The sequence below is a fragment of the Pan paniscus genome, chromosome 18, assembly GCF_029289425.2.
Source record: "Pan paniscus chromosome 18, NHGRI_mPanPan1-v2.0_pri, whole genome shotgun sequence".
NCBI lineage: Eukaryota > Metazoa > Chordata > Mammalia > Primates > Hominidae > Pan > Pan paniscus.
Genome location: NC_073267.2, coordinates 34,281,533 through 34,303,974, shown reverse-complemented (window position 1 = coordinate 34,303,974; position 22,442 = coordinate 34,281,533). Strand labels below are relative to the sequence as shown.

The 22,442-nt window shown below is 57.0% G+C and overlaps 4 protein-coding genes across 14 annotated transcripts; 3 read left to right on the top strand and 1 right to left on the bottom strand.

Moving 5' to 3' along the window:
• Positions 1–424: 424 nt before the first annotated feature.
• On the top strand, positions 425–5,646 carry VKORC1 (vitamin K epoxide reductase complex subunit 1). 3 transcript variants are annotated; one of them, XM_034940021.3, is made up of 4 exons: positions 931–1,252; positions 2,390–2,499; positions 2,956–3,039; positions 5,158–5,646. In XM_034940021.3, exons 1-4 carry the CDS (start codon positions 1,080–1,082, stop codon positions 5,364–5,366), a joined length of 576 nt encoding a protein of 191 aa, XP_034795912.1. In that variant the 5' UTR covers positions 931–1,079; the 3' UTR covers positions 5,367–5,646. The 3 variants fall into 3 exon arrangements, with proteins under 3 accessions (XP_003807542.1, XP_008957878.1, XP_034795912.1); XM_003807494.7 differs by lacking the exon at positions 2,956–3,039 and having other exon boundaries at positions 425–1,252; XM_008959630.6 differs by lacking the exons at positions 2,390–2,499; positions 2,956–3,039 and having other exon boundaries at positions 828–1,252.
• On the top strand, positions 429–925 carry LOC129394128 (zinc finger protein ENSP00000375192). Its single transcript, XM_055099346.2, is given in 2 exon segments — positions 429–461; positions 464–925. Coding segments are annotated over 2 exon segments (495 nt in total).
• PRSS53 (serine protease 53) lies at positions 5,592–13,028 on the top strand. 4 transcript variants are annotated; one of them, XM_003807492.7, is made up of 11 exons: positions 6,586–7,713; positions 8,639–8,659; positions 8,766–8,928; positions 9,567–9,832; positions 9,974–10,128; positions 10,282–10,501; positions 11,205–11,355; positions 11,441–11,685; positions 11,762–11,907; positions 12,130–12,346; positions 12,656–12,817. In XM_003807492.7, the coding sequence occupies exons 1-11, from the start codon at positions 7,656–7,658 to the stop codon at positions 12,673–12,675; spliced, it is 1,662 nt and encodes a 553-aa protein (XP_003807540.1). In that variant the 5' UTR covers positions 6,586–7,655; the 3' UTR covers positions 12,676–12,817. The 4 variants fall into 4 exon arrangements, with proteins under 4 accessions (XP_063453639.1, XP_063453638.1, XP_008957881.1 ...); XM_063597569.1 differs by lacking the exon at positions 6,586–7,713 and adding an exon at positions 5,592–5,725 and having other exon boundaries at positions 8,639–8,928; positions 12,130–13,028; XM_063597568.1 differs by lacking the exons at positions 6,586–7,713; positions 12,130–12,346 and adding an exon at positions 5,592–5,725 and having other exon boundaries at positions 8,639–8,928; positions 9,567–10,128; positions 12,656–13,028.
• Positions 12,965–22,262, bottom strand: ZNF646 (zinc finger protein 646). Of its 6 annotated transcripts, none has more exons than XM_008959639.6 (3): positions 21,704–22,262; positions 14,732–20,219; positions 12,965–13,494 (listed from the first exon to the last, which is right to left on the bottom strand). In XM_008959639.6, exons 2-3 carry the CDS (start codon positions 20,138–20,140, stop codon positions 13,474–13,476), a joined length of 5,430 nt encoding a protein of 1,809 aa, XP_008957887.1. In that variant the 5' UTR covers positions 20,141–20,219; positions 21,704–22,262; the 3' UTR covers positions 12,965–13,473. The 6 variants fall into 6 exon arrangements, with proteins under 6 accessions (XP_008957887.1, XP_008957884.1, XP_054955316.1 ...); XM_008959636.6 differs by having other exon boundaries at positions 14,761–20,219; XM_055099341.2 differs by having other exon boundaries at positions 21,745–22,262.
• Positions 22,263–22,442: the final 180 nt, after the last annotated feature.

Genomic DNA, 22,442 nt, shown 5'->3' with positions numbered 1-22,442 from the left:
GATGGGGAGGATGGAGAGGTTGAAGGTGTAGGAGAGATGGGTCACCATCAGATGGGACGTCTGTGAAGGAGAGACCTCATCTGGCCCACAGCTTGGAAAGGAGAGACTGTTGAGTTGATGCAAGCTCAGGTGTTGTCAGGCGGGCGCCATGATAGTAGAGAGGTTAGGATACTGTCAAGGGTGTGTGTGGCCAAAGGAGTGGTTCTGTGAATGTATGGGAGAAAGGGAGACCGACCACCAGGAAGCACTGGTGAGGCAGGACCCGGGAGGATGGGAGGCTGCAGCCCGAATGGTGCCTGAAATAGTTTCAGGGGAAATGCTTGGTTCCCGAATCGGATCGCCGTATTCGCTGGATCCCCTGATCCGCTGGTCTCTAGGTCCCGGATGCTGCAATTCTTACAACAGGACTTGGCACAGGGTAAGCGCAAATGCTGTTAACCACACTAACACATTTTTTTTTTCTTTCTTTTTTTTTTTGAGACAGAGTCTCACTCTGTCGGCCTGGCTGGAGTGCAGTGGCACGATCTCGGCTCACTGCAACCTCCGGCTCCCCGGCTCAAGCAATTCTCCTGCCTCAGCCTCCCGAGTAGCTGGGATTACAGGCATGTGCCACCACGCCCGGCTAATTTTTGTATTTTTAGTTGAGATGGGGTTTCACCATGTTGGCGAGGCTGGTCTTGAACTCCTGACCTCAGGTAATCCGCCAGCCTCGGCCTCCCAAAGTGCTGGGATTACAAGCGTGAGCCACCGTGCCCGGCCAACAGTTTTTAAATCTGTGGAGACTTCATTTCCCTTGATGCCTTGCAGCCGCGCCGACTACAACTCCCATCATGCCTGGCAGCCGCTGGGGCCGCGATTCCGCACGTCCCTTACCCGCTTCACTAGTCCCGGCATTCTTCGCTGTTTTCCTAACTCGCCCGCTTGACTAGCGCCCTGGAACAGCCATTTGGGTCGCGGAGTGCGAGCACGGCCGGCCAATCGCCGAGTCAGAGGGCCAGGAGGGGCGCGGCCATTCGCCGCCCGGCCCCTGCTCCGTGGCTGGTTTTCTCCGCGGGCGCCTCGGGCGGAACCTGGAGATAATGGGCAGCACCTGGGGGAGCCCTGGCTGGGTGCGGCTCGCTCTTTGCCTGACGGGCTTAGTGCTCTCGCTCTACGCGCTGCACGTGAAGGCGGCGCGCGCCCGGGACCGGGATTACCGCGCGCTCTGCGACGTGGGCACCGCCATCAGCTGTTCGCGCGTCTTCTCCTCCAGGTGTGCACGGGAGTGGGAGGCGTGGGGCCTCGGAGCAGGGCGGCCAGGATGCCAGATGATTATTCTGGAGTCTGGGATCGGTGTGCCCGGGGAATGGACACGGGGCTGGACTGCTCGCGGGGTCGTTGCACAGGGGCTGAGCTACCCAGAGATACTGGTGTTCGAAATAAGAGTGCGAGGCAAGGGACCAGACAGTGCTGGGTACTGGGATTATTCCGGGGACTCGCACGTGAATTGGATGCCAAGGAATAACGGTGACCAGGAAAGGCGGGGAGGCAGGATGGCGGTAGAGATTGACGATGGTCTCAAGGACGGCGCGCAGGTGAAGGGGGGTGTTGGCGATGGCTGCGCCCAGGAACAAGGTGGCCCGGTCTGGCTGTGCGTGATGGCCAGGCGTTAGCATAATGACGGAATACAGAGGAGGCGAGTGAGTGGCCAGGGAGCTGGAGATTCTGGGGTCCAGGGCAAAGATAATCTGTCCCCGACTCCCAGTCTCTGATGCAAAACCGAGTGAACCGTTATACCAGCCTTGCCATTTTAAGAATTACTTAAGGGCCGGGCGCGGTGGCCCACTCCTGTAATCCCAGCACTTTGGGAGGCCGAGGCGGATGGATCACTTGAAGTCAGGAGTTGACCAGCCTGGCCAACATGGTGAAAGCCTGTCTCTACCAAAACTAGAAAAATTAATCGGGCGCTATGGCGGGTGCCTTAATCCCAGCTACTCGGGGGGGCTAAGGCAGGAGAATCGCTTGAACCCGGGAGGCGGAGGTGTCAGTGAGCCGAGATCGCGCCACTGTACTCCAGCCTGGGCCAGAGTGAGAATCCGTCTCAAAAAAAAAAAAAAAAAAAAAAAAGAGACTTGCTTAAGGTCTAAGATGAAAAGCAGGGCCTACGGAGTAGCCACGTCCGGGCCTGGTCTGGGGAGAGGGGAGGATGGGGTCAGTGACATGGAATCCTGACGTGGCCAAAGGTGCCCGGTGCCAGGAGGTCATCGACCCTTGGACTAGGATGGGAGGTGGGGGAACAGAGGATAGCCCAGGTGGCTTCTTGGAAATCACCTTTCTCGGGCGGGGTCCAAGGCACTGGGTTGACAGTCCTAACCTGGTTCCACCCCACCCCACCCCACCCCTCTGCCAGGTGGGGCAGGGGTTTCGGGCTGGTGGAGCATGTGCTGGGACAGGACAGCATCCTCAATCAATCCAACAGCATATTCGGTTGCATCTTCTACACACTACAGCTATTGTTAGGTGAGTGGCTCCGCCCCCTCCCTGCCCGCCCCGCCCTGCCCCGCCCCGCCCCTCATCCCCCTTGGTCAGCTCAGCCCCACTCCATGCAATCTTGGTGATCCACACAGCTGACAGCCAGCTAGCTGCTCATCACGGAGCGTCCTGCGGGTGGGGATGTGGGGAGGTAACTAACAGGAATCTTTTAATTGGTTTAAGTACTGTTAGAGGCTGAAGGGCCCTTAAAGACATCCTAGGTCCCCAGGTTTTTTGTTTGTTGTTGTTTTGAGACAGGGTCTGGCTCTGTTGCCCAAAGTGAGGTCTAGGATGCCCTTAGTGTGCACTGGCATGATCTCAGTTCATGGCAACCTCTGCCTCCCTGCCCAAGGGATCCTCCCACCTTAGCCTCCCAAGTAGCTGGAATCACAGGCGTGCACCACTATGCCCAGCTAATTTTTGTTTTTGTTTTTTTTTTGGTAGAGATGGTGTCTCGCCATGTTGCCCAGGCTGGTCTCAAGCAATCTGTCTGCCTCAGCCTCCCAAAGTGCTGGGGGGATTACAGGTGTGAGCTACCATGCCCCACCAACACCCCAGTTTTGTGGAAAAGATGCCGAAATTCCTTTTTAAGGAGAAGCTGAGCATGAGCTATCTTTTGTCTCATTTAGTGCTCAGCAGGAAAATTTGTATCTAGTCCCATAAGAACAGAGAGAGGAACCAAGGGAGTGGGAGACGATGGCGCCCCAGGCCTTGCTGATGCCATATGCCGGAGATGAGACTATCCATTACCACCCTTCCCAGCAGGCTCCCACGCTCCCTTTGAGTCACCCTTCCCAGCTCCAGAGAAGGCATCACTGAGGGAGGCCCAGCACCATGGTCCTGGCTGACACATGGTTCAGACTTGGCCGATTTATTTAAGAAATTTTATTGCTCAGAACTTTCCCTCCCTGGGCAATGGCAAGAGCTTCAGAGACCAGTCCCTTGGAGGGGACCTGTTGAAGCTTTCTTTTTTTTTTTTTAAGAAATAATCTTATTTCTCCGCCCTGGACACTTTTACACTGTTGGTGGGACTGTAAACTAGTTCAACCATTGTGGAAGTCAGTGTGGCGATTCCTCAGGGATCTAGAACTAGAAATACCATTTGACCCAGCCATCCCATTACTGGGTATATACCCAAATGACTATAAATCATGCTGCTATAAAGACACATGCACACGTATGTTTATTGCGGCATTATTCACAATAGCAAAGACTTGGAACCAACCCAAATGTCCAACAATGATAGACTGGATTAAGAAAATGTGGCACATATACACCATGGAATACTATGCAGCCATAAAAAATGATGAGTTCATGTCCTTTGTAGGGATATGGATGAAACTGGAAACCATCATTCTCAGTAAACTATCGCAAGAACAAAAAACCAAACACCACATATTCTCACTCATAGGTGGGAATTGAACAATGAGATCACATGGACACAGGAAGGGGAATATCACACTCTGGGGACTGTGGTGGGGAGGGGGGAGGGGGGAGGGATAGCATTGGGAGATATACCTAATGCTAGATGACGAGTTAGTGGGTGCAGCACACCAGCATGGCACATGTATACATATGTAACTAACCTGCACAATGTGCACATGTACCCTAAAACTTAAAGTATAATAAAATAAAATAAAATAAAATAAAAAAGAAATAATCTTGCTCTGTTGCCCAGGCTGGAGTGCAGTGGCACAATCATAGCTCACTGTAACCTGGCTCAAGCGATCCTCCTGAGTAGCTAGGACTATAGGCACATGTCACTGCACCCAGCTAATTTTTAACTTTTTTTTTTTTTTTTTTTTTGAGACATAGTCTCGCTCTGTCACCAGGCTGGAGTGCAGTGGCACGATCTTGGCTCACTGCAACCTCTGCCTCCCGGGTTCAAGCAATTCTCCTGCCTCAGCCTCCTGAGTAGCTGGGACTACAGGCGCGTGTCACCACGCCCAGCTAATTTTTGTATTTTTAGTAGAGACAGGGTTTCACCATGTTGGCTAGGATGGTCTCAATCTCTTGACCTGGTGATCCATCCGCCTTGGCCTCCCAAAGTGCTAGGATTACAGGCGTGAGTCAACCTCACCGGGCATTTTTTTTTTTTTTTTGAGACGAAGTCTCGCTCTTGCTGCCCAAGCTGGAGTGTGGTGGCATGATCTCGGCTCACTGCAACCTCCACCTCCTAGGTTCAAGCGATTCTCCGCCTTAGCCTCCCCAGCAGCTGGGATTACAGGTGCCCATCAACACGCCCGGCTAATTTTTGTATTTTTATTAGAGATGGGGTTTTGCCATGTTGGCCAGGCTGCTCTCGAACTGCTGACCTCAGGTGATCCACCCCCATTGGCCTCCCAAAATACTGGGATTACAGGCATGAGCCACCGTGCCCAGCTGAATTTCTAAATTTTTGATACAGATCGGGTCTTTCTATGTTGCCCAAGCTGGTCTTGAACTCCTAGCCTAAAGCAGTCTTCCCACCTCGGCCTCCCAGAGTGTTTGGATTACGTGCATAAGCCACCACATCTGCCCTGGAGCCTCTTGTTTTAGAGACCCTTCCCAGCAGCTCCTGGCATCTAGGTAGTGCGGTGACATCATGGAGTGTTCGGGAGGTGGCCAGTGCCTGAAGCCCACACCGGACCCTCTTCTGCCTTGCAGGTTGCCTGCGGACACGCTGGGCCTCTGTCCTGATGCTGCTGAGCTCCCTGGTGTCTCTCGCTGGTTCTGTCTACCTGGCCTGGATCCTGTTCTTCGTGCTCTATGATTTCTGCATTGTTTGCATCACCACCTATGCTATCAACGTGAGCCTGATGTGGCTCAGTTTCCGGAAGGTCCAAGAACCCCAGGGCAAGGCTAAGAGGCACTGAACCCTCAACCCAAGCCAGGCTGACCTTATCTGCTTTGCTTTGGCATGTGAGCCTTGCCTAAGGGGGCATATCTGGGTCCCTAGAAGGCCCTAGATGTGGGGCTTCTAGATTACCCCCTCCTCCTGCCATACCCGCACATGACAATGGACCAAATGTGCCACACGCTCGCTCTTTTTTACACCCAGTGCCTCTGACTCTGTCCCCATGGGCTGGTCTCCAAAGCTCTTTCCATTGCCCAGGGAGGGAAGGTTCTGAGCAATAAAGTTTCTTAGATCAATCAGCCAAGTCTGAACCATGTGTCTGCCATGGACTGTGGTGCTGGGCCTCCCTCGGTGTTGCCTTCTCTGGAGCTGGGAAGGGTGAGTCAGAGGGAGAGTGGAGGGCCTGCTGGGAAGGGTGGTTATGGGTAGTCTCATCTCCAGTGTGTGGAGTCAGCAAGGCCTGGGGCACCATTGGCCCCCACCCCCAGGAAACAGGCTGGCAGCTCGCTCCTGCTGCCCACAGGAGCCAGGCCTCCTCTCCTGGGAAGGCTGAGCACACACCTGGAAGGGCAGGCTGCCCTTCTGGTTCTGTAAATGCTTGCTGGGAAGTTCTTCCTTGAGTTTAACTTTAACCCCTCCAGTTGCCTTATCGACCATTCCAAGCCAGTATTGGTAGCCTTGGAGGGCCAGGGCCAGGTTGTGAAGGTTTTTGTTTTGCCTATTATGCCCTGACCACTTACCTACATGCCAAGCACTGTTTAAGAACTTGTGTTGGCGGGGTGCAGTGGCTCACACCTGTAATCCCTGTACTTTGGGAGGCCAAGGCAGGAGGATCACTTGAGGCCAGGAGTTCCAGACCAGCCTGGGCAAAATAGTGAGACCCCTGTCTCTACAAAAAAAAAAAAAAATTAGCCAGGCATGGTGGTATGTACCTATAGTCCCAACTAATCGGGAAGCTGGCAGGAAGACTGCTTGATCCCAGAAGGTTGAGGCTGCAGTGAGCCATGATCACTGCACTCCAGCCTGAGCAACAGAGCAAGACCGTCTCCAAAAAAAAAAAAAAAAAAAAAAACTTGTGTTAACGTGTTAAACTCGTTTAATCTTTACAGTGATTTATGAGGTGGGTACTATTATTATCCCTATCTTGATGATAGGGACAGAGTGGCTAATTATTATGCCTGAGATCACACAGCTACTGCAGGAGGCTCTCAGGATTTGAATCCACCTGGTCCATCTGGCTCCAGCATCTATATGCTTTTTTTTTGTTGTTGGTTTGTTTTTGAGACGGACTTTCGCTCTTGTTGTCCAGGCTGGAGTGCAATGGCACAATTTCGGCTCACCACAATTCTCCTGCCTCAGCCTCCTGAGTAGCTGGGATTACAGGCATGCGCCACCAGGCCTGGCTAATTTTGTATTTTTAGTAGACAGTGTTTCTCTATGTTGGTCAGGCTGGTCTCGCACTCCCGACCTCAGGTGATCTGCCTGCTTTGGCCTCCCAAAGTGCTGGGATTACAGGCGTGAGCCACCATGCCCGGCCAGCATCTATAATATATGCTAAACCTTACCCACAGCTGCCTCTGTCTTGGGGTCAGGGTTCTTGAATGGTCTGGGCCAGCCTGAGTTAGGAGTGGGAAGAGGAAGAGGAGGCACGTGCCAAAGTGTTCTTCCCGCCTGACCGAGTCCTCTGCGCCTGTGAGGAAGGTGGGCACCACTGTCACCCTGTTTCCCGGGAAGCCAGCAGGCCCAGGGAGATACTGGGATTTGCCAAAGGCTCACAGCGAGCAAGCAGCAATGGGTGCTGGCCCCTCACCACTCAGCCTGGCACACACTGTCTCTGAGCAGACCTGGGAGAAGGCATGTGAAACCCACCTAGCCCTGGATGGAAGAGAAGTGGGGGAGTGGAAATGAAAAGTGGGGACTGGGAGGAGCTGCCCACGTGCCCTCCATGGTTCCAGGATGGCACTTTCATGCTGGGAGTGAGCTTGCCCTGTGCCAGGCTGTCATTGAGGCGTTTTCCATTCAACAACTGTTTCTCAGACAAGGCACAGGCAGGTTAGCTCTCCCAGGCCACTCAAGTAGTAAGGAAACAGATTTAAACCCAGACAGTTTGGCTCCACGGCTAAGGCCCAGAGAGGGGTGGTGACAAGCCTAGGGTCACACAGCCACAGCCCCAGAGCTAGGAACTGCTGGCTAGGGCAAGCAGACAGCTGACTCCTAGCCAACTGGAGGTGGAGCAGAGGTGGAGCCAGGGAGACCCAGGTGGCCTCTCTGAGAGTGGAGCACAGGTGGCAGAGTGGCCCGGGGCAGCATGAAGTGGTGCTGGGGCCCAGTGCTGCTCATCGCGGGTGCCACGGTCCTCATGGAGGGTAAGCCGCCATGTGCTGGGGTATGGGGGTGGCCTGGTGGGGGCTCAGGGGCCATCTCTGCCCCAGCAGTCCCTGCTTCTTGGTGGGGGGACCGCCTGTGGGCGACAGTCCACCAGTGGGGATGTAACTCCATAGGACTCTGTGGGGCGGTATATGTGGCCACCTGTGTCAACATGGATGAGATTTTCTTGGGCCAGCTGCAGTTTGCGTTGGTGGGGCCTGTGGTCTTGTGTGTGTGTGAGGTGCTGCCTGCGTGTGTCCTGTGCCTGCCTCCCCCTCGACTTCCACAATGACGTCAGGCAAACTCTGGGCTCCTCTGGCCTCAGTTTCCCTTTCTTTTCATCCATCCTCTGGGCAGCCTGGCTCAGCTGTCTCATGGGGTGCCTGTGTGCCTGTGAGGGGCGGTGGGCAGGGGCCCTCTCTCTGGCGGGCTCTCAGGCAGTTTCTGGGAAGGTGCGGAAGACTGAGTCTCTAGACCAGGGTGAGGTAAGTCTCCATTTCTTGGGGCCCTCCCCACTTGGAAATGATGCAGGCCTCTAATCCTTCCTGTTAGGCCTCTGCTGCTAAGAGGACAATTAAGCTAATGCTCTCTACACACAGAGGCCGCCTGGCTGACTCAGTGGCGGGGGCAGGAGTTGGGGGTTTTGAAGCCTGGAGGAGGGCTGGCCTACTCCCAAGCTGAACATCAAGCCCCGGAGTGCTGAGCACAGCTGAAGGAGAATTAATTACTGAGTGTGCACACTGAATAGGTTCCAATAAAAGCTGTCTCGGCCTCATATAAATATTGTCATTCTGGGAGGGGCTGGTGAGGTAATCAGAGTCACAGGCAAGGACCCTGGGCCCGCCCCCCAGCCCATCCCCTCTCCTCCCCAAAGCTAGGCAGGCCTGGAGTCCCTGCGTCTCACCTGTGTCTCTCTCTTCCCAGGTCTTCAAGCCGCTCAGCGTGGTAAGGTCTGGGGACACGGGGCCTAGGTCTTACTTGGGTCTGGGTTGGGACTGGGGTGAGGTCAGGACAGGTATCTGCTGTCAGTGTGACCAACTCCTTTCCACAGCCTGTGGACAGCGTGGCCCCGGCCCCCCCAAGCCTCAGGAGGGCAACACAGTCTCTGGCGAGTGGCCCTGGCAGGCCAGTGTGAGGAGGCAAGGAGCCCACATCTGCAGCGGCTCCCTGGTGGCAGACACCTGGGTCCTCACTGCTGCCCACTGCTTTGAAAAGTAAGTCATGGCTGGGGTCAGGCAGGGTCTCCGGCTCTGGGGAGTGGACAATTTGTCTCAAGCCCCACAAGGCTAGTCCCTGCCTCTAGAGTAATAATAAAGAACCATTTACTGAGAATCTGCCATGTCCTGGGTACATACTGTCAAGTTAATTGTAACAACCACCTTTCATGGTAGAAGATTTACAAATCAGAAAACTCAGGTTGCAAGGGAATGACCTCGCTTAAAGTCACAGACTGAGGCCGGGCACAGTAGCTCACGCTTGTAATCCCAGCACTTTGGGAGGCCACGGAGGGAGGATCGCTTGAGCCCAAGAGTTCAAGACTAGCCTGTGCAACATAGCAAGACCATGTCTCTACAAAAACTGTAAAATTAGCCAGGCATGGTGGTGCACGCCTGTAGTCCCAGCTACTCACGAGGCTGAGGTGGGAGGATCGCTTGAGCCTGGGAGGTCAAGGCTTGTAGTGAGTCATGGTCATGCCACTGCACTGCAGCCTGGGCGACAGGACGAGACCCTACCTCAAAAAGAAAAAGCCGTGGAGTGCTCTCTGCTATCTTCCACCTACCTGTGGGGTCTCCCATGGTGTCACTGTCTACCCTTGCACTCAGCAGCCTGGACCTTGTCCTTCCCCTTCCAGGGCAGCAGCAACAGAACTGAACTCCTGGTCAGTGGTCCTGGGTTCTCTGCAGCGTGAGGGACTCAGCCCTGGGGCCGAAGAGGTGGGGGTGGCTGCCCTGCAGTTGCCCAGGGCCTATAACCACTACAGCCAGGGCTCAGACCTGGCCCTGCTGCAGCTCGCCCACCCCACGACCCACACACCCCTCTGCCTGCCCCAGCCTGTCCATCGCTTCCCCTTTGGAGCCTCCTGCTGGGCCACTGGCTGGGATCAGGACACCAGTGATGGTAAGTGCTGGCCCAGACTGAAGCTCGGAGAGGCACTCTGCTTGCCCAGCGTCACAGTCTCAGCTCCCAACTGTCCTGGCTTCCAGTCTCCCTTGCTTCCCAGATCCCAGACTCCAGCCCTAGCCCCGTCTCTTTCACCAGCTCCTGGGACCCTACGCAATCTGCGCCTGCGTCTCATCAGTCGCCCCACATGTAACTGTATCTACAACCAGCTGCACCAGCGACACCTGTCCAACCCGGCCCGGCCTGGGATGCTATGTGGGGGCCCCCAGCCTGGGGTGCAGGGCCCCTGTCAGGTCTGATAGGGAGAAGAGAAGGAGCAGAAGGGGAGGGGCCTAACCCTGGGCTGGGGGTTGGACTCACAGGACTGGGGGAAAGAGCTGCAATCAGAGGGTGTCTGCCATAGCTGGGCTCAGGCATCTGTCCTTGGCTTTGTTGCCTGGCTCCAGGGAGATTCCGGGGGCCCTGTGCTGTGCCTCGAGCCTGACGGACACTGGGTTCAGGCTGGCATCATCAGCTTTGCATCAAGCTGTGCCCAGGAGGACGCTCCTGTGCTGCTGACCAACACAGCTGCTCACAGTTCCTGGCTGCAGGCTCGAGTTCAGGGGGCAGCTTTCCTGGCCCAGAGCCCAGAGACCCCGGAGATGAGTGATGAGGACAGCTGTGTAGGTACGAGTGGGGCATGCTGGGAGTGGGCAGAAGCCACTGTGAAGCAAACCTCAGTTAGGACTAGAGAACTGGCATAGGCATCCACACCGCCGAGCCTAATTAGGGGGCTCTTTCACCCCCTGGGATGGGAACAGCCCTGTTAGGACTGAGAGGCACAGGCACTTTGGAACTCTACAGGTTTGGAGTTTAGGTGAGAAGAGGAATCTCTGAGACCTGACTTGGGTTTCTGGGGAAGTGGCAGGCTTCCAGCAGGGACCCAGCGAGCCTGCACAGGGTAGGGCTCCCAGTCAGAATTCCGGCATTAAGTGACTGGCATGCAAATTGAATGCAAAGTAATTCCTGGGATGGATATTATGTCTTGATGATAAGAGATGCACTAATGAGTCAGGAATACGGGAGGCAGGCCCAGCCTGGAGGGTGCAGACGGGTGGAGCAGGGGAGTGACAAGTAGGGGCATTCCCACGAGGCTGGGACAGGGGTCCCATCAGACCAACAGGGCTAAAAGCTCAGGCCCTGGCTTGCGAATCGCAAGTCTGCCACTTGCCTGTAGTTACAGAGCAAGGAAGTCTCTTAACCTCTCTGGAACTTTGGTTACCTTCAGTAATGAGGGGAACAAAATTCAATTTCAAAAGATACTGTGAGGATTTGATGGGAAGTGGGAAGTGCTTAGCAAGAAGTCAGATGAGGCACTCATCTGTTTCAGCCTGTGGATCCTTGAGGACAGCAGGTCCCCAGGCAGGAGCACCCTCCCCATGGCCCTGGGATGCCAGGCTGATGCACCAGGGACAGCTGGCCTGTGGCGGAGCCCTGGTGTCAGAGGAGGCGGTGCTAACTGCTGCCCACTGCTTCATTGGGTGAGTCTTGGATCCCTCTCTGCTGTGCCCCCTGCGCCTGCCGGCAGCCCTGTCACCTGGTGCCGTCCACACTGCCTCTGCACAGGCGCCAGGCCCCAGAGGAATGGAGCGTAGGGCTGGGGACCAGACCGGAGGAGTGGGGCCTGAAGCAGCTCATCCTGCATGGAGCCTACACCCACCCTGAGGGGGGCTACGACGTGGCCCTCCTGCTGCTGGCCCAGCCTGTGACACTGGGAGCCAGCCTGCGGCCCCTCTGCCTGCCCTATGCTGACCACCACCTGCCTGATGGGGAGCGCGGCTGGGTTCTGGGACGGGCCCGCCCAGGAGCAGGTAGGTGGGCACAGGGCCAGGGCTGCTGTCCATCCAACCTGCAGGCCGCGGCAGCCAGCTTTCCCTTGCTCCACAGGCATCAGCTCCCTCCAGACAGTGCCCGTGACCCTCCTGGGGCCTAGGGCCTGCAGCCGGCTGCATGCAGCTCCTGGGGGTGACGGCAGCCCTATTCTGCCAGGGATGGTGTGTACCAGTGCTGTGGGTGAGCTGCCCAGCTGTGAGGTGAGCCCCAGGCCCCCACACCTTACCTAATAGGCCCCTGGCATCCCCTCACCCAATAGCTCAAGAATGGACCTTCCAGGCTTGGCCTCTGGACCCACCTCCCACCTGAAACTAAGCCTTTTTGCCAATTAGCCCCCAAACAGCCAGAGGTTCCCTAGCCTGCTCTACCGTCCTGCACAGCTGCCTATAAAAAGTCACCCAGTGTCACCTGACCCCTGACAGGGCCTGTCTGGGGCACCACTGGTGCATGAGGTGAGGGGCACATGGTTCCTGGCCGGGCTGCACAGCTTCGGAGATGCTTGCCAAGGCCCCGCCAGGCCGGCGGTCTTCACCGCGCTCCCTGCCTATGAGGACTGGGTCAGCAGTTTGGACTGGCAGGTCTACTTCGCCGAGGAACCAGAGCCCGAGGCTGAGCCTGGAAGCTGCCTGGCCAACATAAGTATGTGGCCCCGGGGCCTCCTGCCAAACCCTGCCTCTCCAGGACCCTTCTCTCTCCAGTGAGAACGTGCCGTTCTAACCCACTCCAGCTGCCTTGGGTAGGGTGGAGCAACAGGCAGACCCATTTGATTCAGATTCTGGTTCTTTGTCATCGTGTGACTTGGAGCAGGCTGCTCAACAGCTTTGAGCCTCAGTATTCTCATCTGTCATGGCGGCCAAGACAGACCCTGTTCCTTCGAGGAATGGGGAGGGAGGGAGGGACCAAAGCCGTGAGGATGAGGACAACTCCACCCTCCTTCCTTCCCCACAGGCCAACCAACCAGCTGCTGACAGGGGACCTGGCCATTCTCAGGACAAGAGAATGCAGGCAGGCAAATGGCATTACTGCCCCTGTCCTCCCCACCCTGTCATGTGTGATTCCAGGCACCAGGGCAGGCCCAGAAGCCCAGCAGCTGTGGGAAGGAACCTGCCTGGGGCCACAGGTGCCCACTCCCCACCCTGCAGGACAGGGGTGTTTGTGGACATTCCCACACCCAACTCTGCTACCAAGCAGGTGTCCCAGCTTTCCTCCTCCTTTACCCTTTCAGATACAATCACGCCAGCCACGTTGTTTTGAAAATTTCTTTTTTTGGGGGGCAGCAGTTTTCCTTTTTTTAAACTTAAATAAATTGTTACAAAATAGACTTTAGAAAATAAGTTACAAATTGTAGCAAAAGGCTCCCTTCCACAGGCAACTTTCCCACCGGTGGGGCTCTGCATCCGCCTCTCCCTGGTGTTCCAATCTGGCTGCTGAGGGTGGCGCTGAGAAGAGCACGGTGATGAGGCTGGGGGAAGGAGGTCCTTCAAGGACAGGGACGCGAGGAACACCCCACCCCCTCCTTGGGAAAGAAGCCAGATCTGGGTCCTCTTCACAAGGGGAGAGGAGAAGATATGGGGATGCCCAAACTACTCCTGAGAAAATGTGGAGATCAAGCCCCTCCCTGCACGCGCTCCCTCCCCCAGATTCTGATCTTTGGAGACTTGAAGTTCAGAGGGAGAAGCTGAGGTCTGCAGGCCACTGGGGTGAAGGATCCAGGAGTGGGGTCGTGGGGGTGGGTGGAGGGGGCAATGGCAAGTCCCCTCTGCCCGTCACTGGTGCCACTGGGGCTCCTGGGGGGAGAGAGAGAGGAGGTCACCAACTGAGGGGCAGACCCCGCACAGCGTGTACCCCCTCCCAGCCCTGCAGGCCATTCCCCCGCCCCTGGCCCCGGAGGCCCAGATGAGAACAGGGATTCTAGGCCTCCTAATTATTTTCCCAGCCCTGGCAAACTGGCTCCTCCCTCATATCCCTTGAGGTCATGAGAAATCTTCTATCCTTAAAGCCATTCCTTCAGCTTTCAGGTGACTCCCACCTGCCCTCTGCTCTGACAAGGCCTGTCAAGGGCCCACCATCTCAGGGCCACCCACCCTCGGTGGCCACTAGATGGAATGGGTCCGCCTCTACTAGAGGAGGTGGAGAGGCCAGCCCAGGTCCTGCTGAGGGAACCGGCCGCCCCACTCCCTGGCAGCTGCGGCTTCCAGCAGTGCTGGGTGGAGGCGATTCCCCACGGAGATGCCCTCTGATCAGGGATGTGACACGGGCTAATGACTGTTGTTGCTGCAGCTGGGCCTGGACTTCAAGGAAACAATTATCTGTGACTCAGTCCTCCAGTTAAAGGTGTGCAGAGGGTGGCAGGGTGCGCAGGTAGAAAGGGTGGTTTGGTTGGATCCTAAAAAGGCCGTTGGCAGCAGAGGGAGAAGGGGCTGAATAAAGGTTAGAGAAGAGATGGGAGCAACACTGACAGGGAAGGACCAGAGGTCTAGTTTCCAAGGAGAGGAGCAGCAGAGACAAGGCGCAGGGAAAGAGGGACAGGGAGTAGGATGCCAACCAGTGAACCAGTTTCCATGGCCAAGTCAGCAGGGAAGCCGTGGAGCCCATGCCCCATCCCTTGTTCCCTGGCACCCGGCCTGCTCCAGGAAAGAATGGAACCTAGACCAAACCAATGGCTTCCTCTTTTTCTCTGGAAGTCATTACTTTACTGGCTGACTCAGGAGGGTTTCCAGACACAGCAGCCAGGGGGTACCCAGTGACCTTCCCCTGAACAGAAAGACCATTCCATTCTGGCTACAGTGTAATGGAGGAGCCCAGGTAGCAGCCTCGGCCTGACCACGCCCCCACGTGCTGCCCAACCCACCCTATTTGTTATACCTGACCTGTGGGTGCTCAGCTCAGCACATCCTCAAACTACTTCTCTCACCCCATAGCCAAGCCCCCGCCCACCTCTTAGAATCCCCGGGGCTCTCTCCTCTCACTCCTTGCTCCCCCACCCACTTTGGGGCTGGACTTCCCCCTCCACTGTGTGCCCACCTCCTCCTGGGACCCTTCATGCCCCCTACCGGAGCCGGCCACCGTCCACTCCTCCTGGTGCTGCTGCTGGTGCTGCACGAAGCTGATTCGGCGGCGGAAGTGGCGGGGACAATGGGGGCAGGTGAAAGGCCCCTCCCGGGGTGCATGGACCCGCCCGTGGCCCTCCAGCCGGGCAGCTGTCCGAAAGGCCTTGCCACAGATGCTGCAGCAGTGGCGCTTGGGGTCCGTGTGGGTCCTGCTGTGGTTCTTAAGAGACAGCAGGTTAGGGAGAAGTTTGGGACAGAGGGAGCACGGGTACAACCCTGTGGTGTGGGCCTTCTGGTGGTTCAGCAGGCTGCCAGCATGGCGGTAGGAGCGCCCGCACTGGGTGCAGCGGAAGGGCCGCTCCTTGTCCTCAGCCGCCATGGACGTCACCGCTTGTCCTCCCCTGGCTCTCTCCACACTCTCTCCTGGGTCTCTGGGGGTTTCTGATGGGGCCTCCCGGGCTTTCCCTTGACCAGGGAGAACCACCTGGTCCTCCCCAGTCCCGGCTTTGGGATCTCTGGCCTCCTCCATCTGGGCTGGCACCTGGCTGTGGCCCCGGGCATGAGCCTGCAGGTGGCTGGCCAGTTCCTGGTGGGACTCAAAGGCTTTGCCACAGTCAGGACAGGCAAAGGTCTGGGCGTCTATGTGGTTGTGGCTGTGGCTCTTTGTGGCCACAGGATTTAAGAACTCCTTGGAGCAGAGCAGGCAATAGTGTCGGTCTGTCTTGTGGGTGTTGTGGTTCAAGAGGCTGCCCGACTGGCAGTAAGTCTTGCCACACTGGCTGCAAGAGGAGGAGTGGCTCCCTGGCTGCAGCTGAGAGCTGTTGTCTCTGTTGTCCCAGCTATCCATGTGACTCAGAGTAGGTCCATTGAGCTGGCAGTCACTAGCGTGGCAAGGACTCCTGTGGACACTGTCCTCTGGCTCCTCTGACCTAGTTAGGAACTGAGGAACCCAGCCTCCACTATGATTCCCCAGTCCCCCACCTACCGGCCACCCACCTGCCTTCCCTGCACCCCAGGACAGTGGCTCTGGGGCTTCTGAGCTTGCTGCCCTGATGGGGCTCTGACTGCGCTCCCCTGGCCTTGGGACTCCATCCTCCAAGTGGGGTACTGGCTCAGCACCACCCAATTGGGTCTCTAGTCCCTGGCTGCCAGCCAGGTTCGCCTCACTGGCCGCTGTGCCATCCAGGCCTCCCTGGCCATTGGCTGGCTCCCTTTCTGTCTCCTCATGCTCCCGCAGGTGCCGCTCCAAAGATCCCCGGCCAGGGAAGCTGCGGCCACAGAGGGCGCAACGCACAGCTGTGCGCCTGGACCGTCCAGCCCGTCGCCGCCGATTCTCTGAGTGCAGCCTCTGGTGGTCCTTCAGGGCCATGCGGTTGGAGTAGGTCTTGGGGCAGGTGGGGCAGCTGTACTGGCCCGTCTCGTGGCTGCGCCGGTGGTTCAGGAGGCTGCCGGCGTGGCGATAGGTCCGCCCGCACTGCCCACAGCGGAAGGGCCTATCTTCCCGAGTCGCCTTTCGGGTGCCCCCACCCCCACGCCGTTCCATGTGGACCCGCTGGTGGCTGGCCAGCTGTTTCCGCAGGCGGAAGGCCTTCCCACACTCGCTGCAGCGGAAACGTCGGGGATCTGCATGGATGCGCCGGTGGTTCTTGAGGGACATGAGGTTTGAGAAGCCCTTGGAGCAAGCCTGACAGCCAAAGTGGCCGGTCTGGTGGCTCTGCCGGTGGTTGATGAGGCTGCCGGCGTGCTTGTAGGATCGGCCACACACCTCGCAGCTGAAGGGCCGCTCAGAGCTGGCTTCAGTCTGGCAGCCCTTCTCGGCCGTCTCCAGCCTGGGCTCTATCTCCTCCCCCTTCACAGCGGTCTCCTCCCACACCTCTTCTTTCACCCTGGCCACTTCCTCCAGGGGCTCCACTTTAAGTTCTTCCTGGAGCTTCTCGACTTCTGCTTGCCCCGGCCCCTCCTCTGCCATGTGCTGGGGCTTGTTGCTGCCTCCTTCTGGGATGGGCCCAACCTGCGGCTCACTGCTACCTGCTGCCTCTGGGATGGGCCCAACCTGGGGCTCAGAGCCTTTGCAGCGAGGGTGGTTCCGCAGATGATTACGGTAGGCAGCCAGGTTGGGGTAGCAGCGGGAGCAGACAGGGCAGAGAAAGTCTCCAGTCTGGTGGATCTTGCGGTGGTTCACCAGGCTGCCCCCATGGCGATAGGTCTTGCCACACTGGTTGCAGCGGAAGGGGCGGGGCTGAGCCTCTAGCAAACTTTCCCCACCCTGGATGCAGAGGCTGTCTCCCAAGGGGGTGCCTGCTCCCTCTTGAGACTTGGCATCTCCACCCTCTCCAGAGACAGAATTCACTATGTCCTCCAAGACACTGTCCACGACCATCTCCATGGCATCACCTGCCACTCCCAAGGGGCTGGGAGCCTTGTCTGCAGTAGTCCCAGAACTCTGACTTTGGTGGTGACGCTCCAGGCTCCCCAGGTCATCGTAGGTCTGACCACAGCAGCCACAGATGTGACCATACCCTGCACTGTCCAGCGCTTCCACCTCCCGCTGCAGCTGATTCAGCAGCTCTGCTTCCGAGAGCTGCAGTGGTGGACTGCGTGCAGGGGCTGCCTCTGCCACTCCTTCCTCTTCCCCCTCCTCCTCTGAGCCCTCAGTCATGCCAGAGGAGCTGTGGGCCTGGCGCCGGTGAAGCCTGTAGCCAGCCCGCCCAGGGAAGATCATGCCGCAGAGGCAGCAGAGGAAAGGCTGTGCTGAGGTCACCTCCCCAGGCCTATGGTTCTGGAAGTGGCTGCGGAGGGCAGGCAGAGAGTCAAACTCCTTCGGGCAGAGGGAGCACTGATAGATGCCTGGTGGGTGGCAGGGCCTGTGGCTCAGCAGGCCAGTGGCATGGGGGAAAGAATGCCCACAGTCAGAGCATGTGTGAGCGGCCCCAGCCTGCCAGCCAGTGACAGCATTGGCAGAGTGGGAAGAGGAGTTGGGTTGGCCAGTGGCTGGCTTCTGGTCTTCATCCACCCCAGTGAGGCTATCGCAGAAGTGAGTGCCACCACCTTCCTCACCTGGGATGTCCAAGTTGTCAAGTAAACTGGCATCCTTCCTTTCCAGTCCTTCCCCAGTGCCTCCACTCTCTTTATCACCCTGGAAATGGGTCTCATCCCTCTCAAGCCCACATTTGTCCCCTTCAGATTCAGCCTGCAAACAGTCCCCATCACTTTCCAGGTTGCCTTCAGCCCCATGAGGACTTTCCCCTGAAGGGTCTTGGGGAGACTCCAGGCCTTCATTGTCTTCTAGCTCCCGGGTCCAGCTCTCCGCTGCCAGGAGTTTGGCTTCTCTCCCACCGCTGGCACCGCCAGCCCGCTTCCGATGCCGCCTGCTCCGCCGCCGACTGTGCCGGCGCAAGTGGTTCTTCATGGCAGCCATGGTGTGGAAGTGCTTGGCACAGGCCCCACAACTGAAGTCTCCTGTCTGGTGGGTCTGCCTGTGGTTGATAAGGCTGCCTGAGTGGCGATAGCTCTTTCCACAGTCTCGGCAGGCAAAGGCCCTAGGAGGTGACATTGTGGTCTCTGTTCTGCTATTTTCCTTTTCCCCTGCCCCATGAGTCAGGCCATGACGTTCAAGGCTCTCAGGGTCTTCAAAGAGCAGCCCACAGATGCTACAGATATGTGCTGCTGTCTTGTCTGCTGCTGGGGTGATGTCCGTGGCCTCTTCTTCATGTTTGCACACATGGTCCTGATCTGTGTGCGGGGCTGCCTCTGCCTCCACTGGGTCAGGCGGGAGTTCTACCTTGAGGTGGCTGGGGGCACCCTCAGCCCCGATGTCTGCACTTCGGCGAGCAGCCTTGCAATGTACCCGCACGTGGTTGCGCAGGGCCATGAGATTGGGGTACTTGCGGGGACAGAGTGAGCACTGGTACTCTCCAGTCCGATGGCTGTGGCGATGGTTCACCAGGCTCCCCCGGTGGCGGTAAGCACGACCACACTCACTGCACTTATAGGGCCGATGGTCCAGGGTGGTGGTGGGGTCCTCTTCCTCTTTGTGGGTGGTCTCAGCCAGCAGCAGGGGAGCTGGTGGGACTGATGGCTGCCCATTTTCCCCAACTCCTTGCCTGGGCCTGTGATGAGCCCGCACATGGTTTTTGAGGGCAGCCGCATTGAACAGCTGCTTAGAACAGAGTGAGCAGGGGTAGACACCTGTCTGGTGGCTCTTTCGATGGTTGATGAGGCTCCCAGCATGGCGGTAAGTACGGCCACAGTCCCCACAGCGGAAAGGCCGGTATTCCTCCAGGCCACTGTCCTCCAGCTCCCCAGAGGTGCTGAGCTCCGCAGAGCCATTCAGCATCTGTGCACTGGGGAGCTGGTCCTGGCTGCTCTCATCTGTGTGCCCATTGGTGGTGGGCATCCCTTTCTCCTCCCAGTGTGGCTCCTGCCTTTCACCCTCATGGGACTGCTGGTGTTCCAGCAGCTCCCGGGGGAGCCGGAAGACACGGGGGCAGTGGGGACAGTGGTAAGGCCGATACTGGGCATGCAGTCGAGAGTGGTTCTTCAGAGCCATGAGGTTAGAGAACTCCTTGAAACAGATGGCACAGGGGTAGATGCCCAGCGTGTGGCTCTGGCGGTGGTTGGTGAGGCTCCCGGCGTGCTTGTAGGTCTTGCCACACTGACTACATTTGTACCGCCGCTCCTCCTCAGCAGGAGGGGACTGGGTGGGCTCCTGGCCCCCTGTGAAGTTCACTACTGATTCAGCCAGATACTGTTCCAAGTTGCTAAGAAGGCTGCTGGCTGGGATGGGGAGAGGAGGGGCTCTGGCAGAGTTAGTGGAGGGTCCCCAGCCGTCTGCACCATCCTCAGGACCTGGGTGGCTTGCCAAGCCTTCTCTTTGTCTGGTGGGCAGATCTTCCCACGTACCCGAAGCTGCCCTGGGGTCAGGTACAGATTCACAGTCAGGTGTCTCTTCTGTATGTTTTGTCTGGTTTTCCCAGCCTTCACTAGAGCCAAGCCTTTGGCCCCAGGAGTCAGTGGACACCGTCTCACCCTGGAGGCGTGGAGTGGCTTCCTTGGGGCGTGGGGGCCTGTGCCTGCGGCGGCCCTCAGGAGCATGTGTCCTCATATGGCTCTTGAGAGCCATGGGATTGGAGAAGTCCTTGCCACAGGTGGTACAGGGGAAAAGGCCAGTCTCGTGGGTCCGACGATGGTTAACCAGGCTCCCGGGGTGACGGTAGCCCCGCCCACACTGCTGACAACGGTAGGGCCGAGGGATGCTGTCAGCCTCCTCACTGTCCTGGTTGGGAGATGGATGGAGCAGTTCTCGGTGCCGAGAGAGCTCTGGGAGGCTGGGAAAGTGGCGCTGACAGTCGGAGCAGCTGAGTGAGGGGGGTGTGTCCTCCATGGGGCAACGTAGCAGAAACCTGGAGGTTCAGAAGGAGCAGACACGTGGCAGCACCTTCCTCTGGTGGAGGGGCCAAGGCCTAGGAAGAGGGGGCAGTGGTCAAAAGGAAGGCCTGAATTAACTTCGCCTCTTGGCTCTACGAGCAACAAGTTCACCTGAGGTCACTGAGAGGTTCCCCAAGCATCCATGCCCAAGGACCTAATTTCTACTAGATCCAATCTGCAGGCACCATCATTTAAGGCTTCCCTGTGCACAAGCTTCCCAAATATAGGAGCTCCCCTAGGCTTAAGTCATCCCTACAGGTATAGCTAAGGAAATTAAAGTTGAGAGAGATGCAACCTACTTCTGATCACAGACCTGTTATGTTCTTCAGCCCAGACTCAAAAGGCATTACTGTCCTTTAAGAACAGTAGGAATCTGCTCCCTACAATCCTGAAACAAAAATTTTCTGTGACATCTTAAAAGGACACCAAAACCTTCTCTAGGCCTTTCAATAAGAGAAGTCCAAATCTTCCTACTTCATCTCTCAGCCAAACAGAGTAGCTGAGAAGCACTGAAAAAGCAGCTGTTTCCTCCAGTTAATAGCTGAGGACCTGAGAGGAGAGGTTAGAGGCCTCCTTCAGGGAAAGGGCTGGCTTGTTCCCCCACCACCCCGAGTCATTTCAGTGTCACAAGGTCTCTTTTCCTTGTGACAAGAGAGTTAAGAGAGTTAAGACTCTCTTAACTGGGCCAGGCGTGGTGGCTCACGCCTGTAATCCCAGCACTTTGGGAGGCCGAGGCTGGTGGATCACCTGAGTTCAGGAGTTCAAGACCAGCCTGGCCAACATGGTGAAACCCTGTCTCTACTAAAAATACAAAAATTAGCCAAGCGTGGTGGTGGGCACCTGTAATTCTAGCTACTCAGGAGGCTGAGGCTGAAGAACTGCTTGAACCTGGGAGGTGGAGGTTGCAGTGAGCTGAGATCCCACCACAGCACTCCAGCCTGGGTGACAGAGCGAGACTCCATCTCAAAAAAACAAAAAACCCCAAAAGACTCTCTTAGCGACTTCTTTTATCTACTTCCCTTGAACTCAAACTATCTTCCATCTTGGGAATAACATCAATACCAGGTTGTAATGTCACTTCATTGCCTACCTTTTCTCTCCCATGCCTCCTGATCTTACCCTCACCAGTCTTTCTCATTTTTTTCTTCTGCCTCCTCTCTTAATACTGATGATGACAGCAACTCATGAAGAGTATTATATTACCATGTGCCAGGCACTGTGCTAACTATATTCATTGTGTTACTCAATCCTCAGAACACACGGCAATGCCTGTTATTCTAGTTCACGTAACAGCAAACCCCCTGACTGAGGCGGTCTTCATCCCAAAGCCCTTGCTCTCTCATGCCTCCTACATCGTCTTGTCCTTCTCCAACTCTGACTCTTCTTCCCATGGGACCCCAGTACAACTGTTTCCGACCGTAAACCCCTTTACTGAACCTGCACCCGGAATTCTCACCTCACAAAGCCCCTTTGATCAAAAGTCCCTTCCCCTAGTCAACCACCAATGAAGTCCTCTGACCTCACTCATCTCGTCTGCCAATTTCCTCTCAGGACGCCTACCTCGCACCGGCGGCCCCCTCTCCTTCCCGCCGCGGGCGCGTCAGTTGGGGACCGCGAACGAGAGCGCGCCTGCGCACTGGGACCCTTACCCTAACTGCAGCCGCGCGCCCCAAGGGGTGGCTGTCGGGGGGCTCTCGCGCTCCCACACACGCACACTCAGCCAGGGTTCCCGGGAGGTGGGAGGGAAGCGAAAGAGGGAAAGGAGAAGGGGGGAAGAGGAAGGAGGTAGAGAAAAGAGGGCGCAGCTGGCATGAGCCAGGAGTCTACCCCCAGCTCTGCGGACACTTCCTATTGTTACTAGGAAACAGGAAGTGTCCTTAGGTGCAAAAGCTTCCCCGCGAAACTTCCGCTTCGGGAGCACTGCCTGTCCCGCCTCCGAGCCGCAGTTTTACGCAGACACACTTCCGGCGCTAGGTTCTAGGTCTGCACGGCTGACTCCGCCCACGTAGGTCACAACGCGGCGTCTTTGCACGCTATGCTAGCCACACTTCCGGCAAGAGCAGCTAGAATCGTTCCGGTGCATATTGAATAGACGCAGAAAGGAAGAAAAAGATTCTACAGCCCTGGCCACAGTACTTTGGTGACACTTTTCGTGGGGCTCTCTGGAGGACTTTTCCCAAGGCAGATGGAGAAAACTTCGTGAAACCCACTCCTTGCTATTAAAGGAAATGTTGTGGAATATAATTGGACTTAGGTTT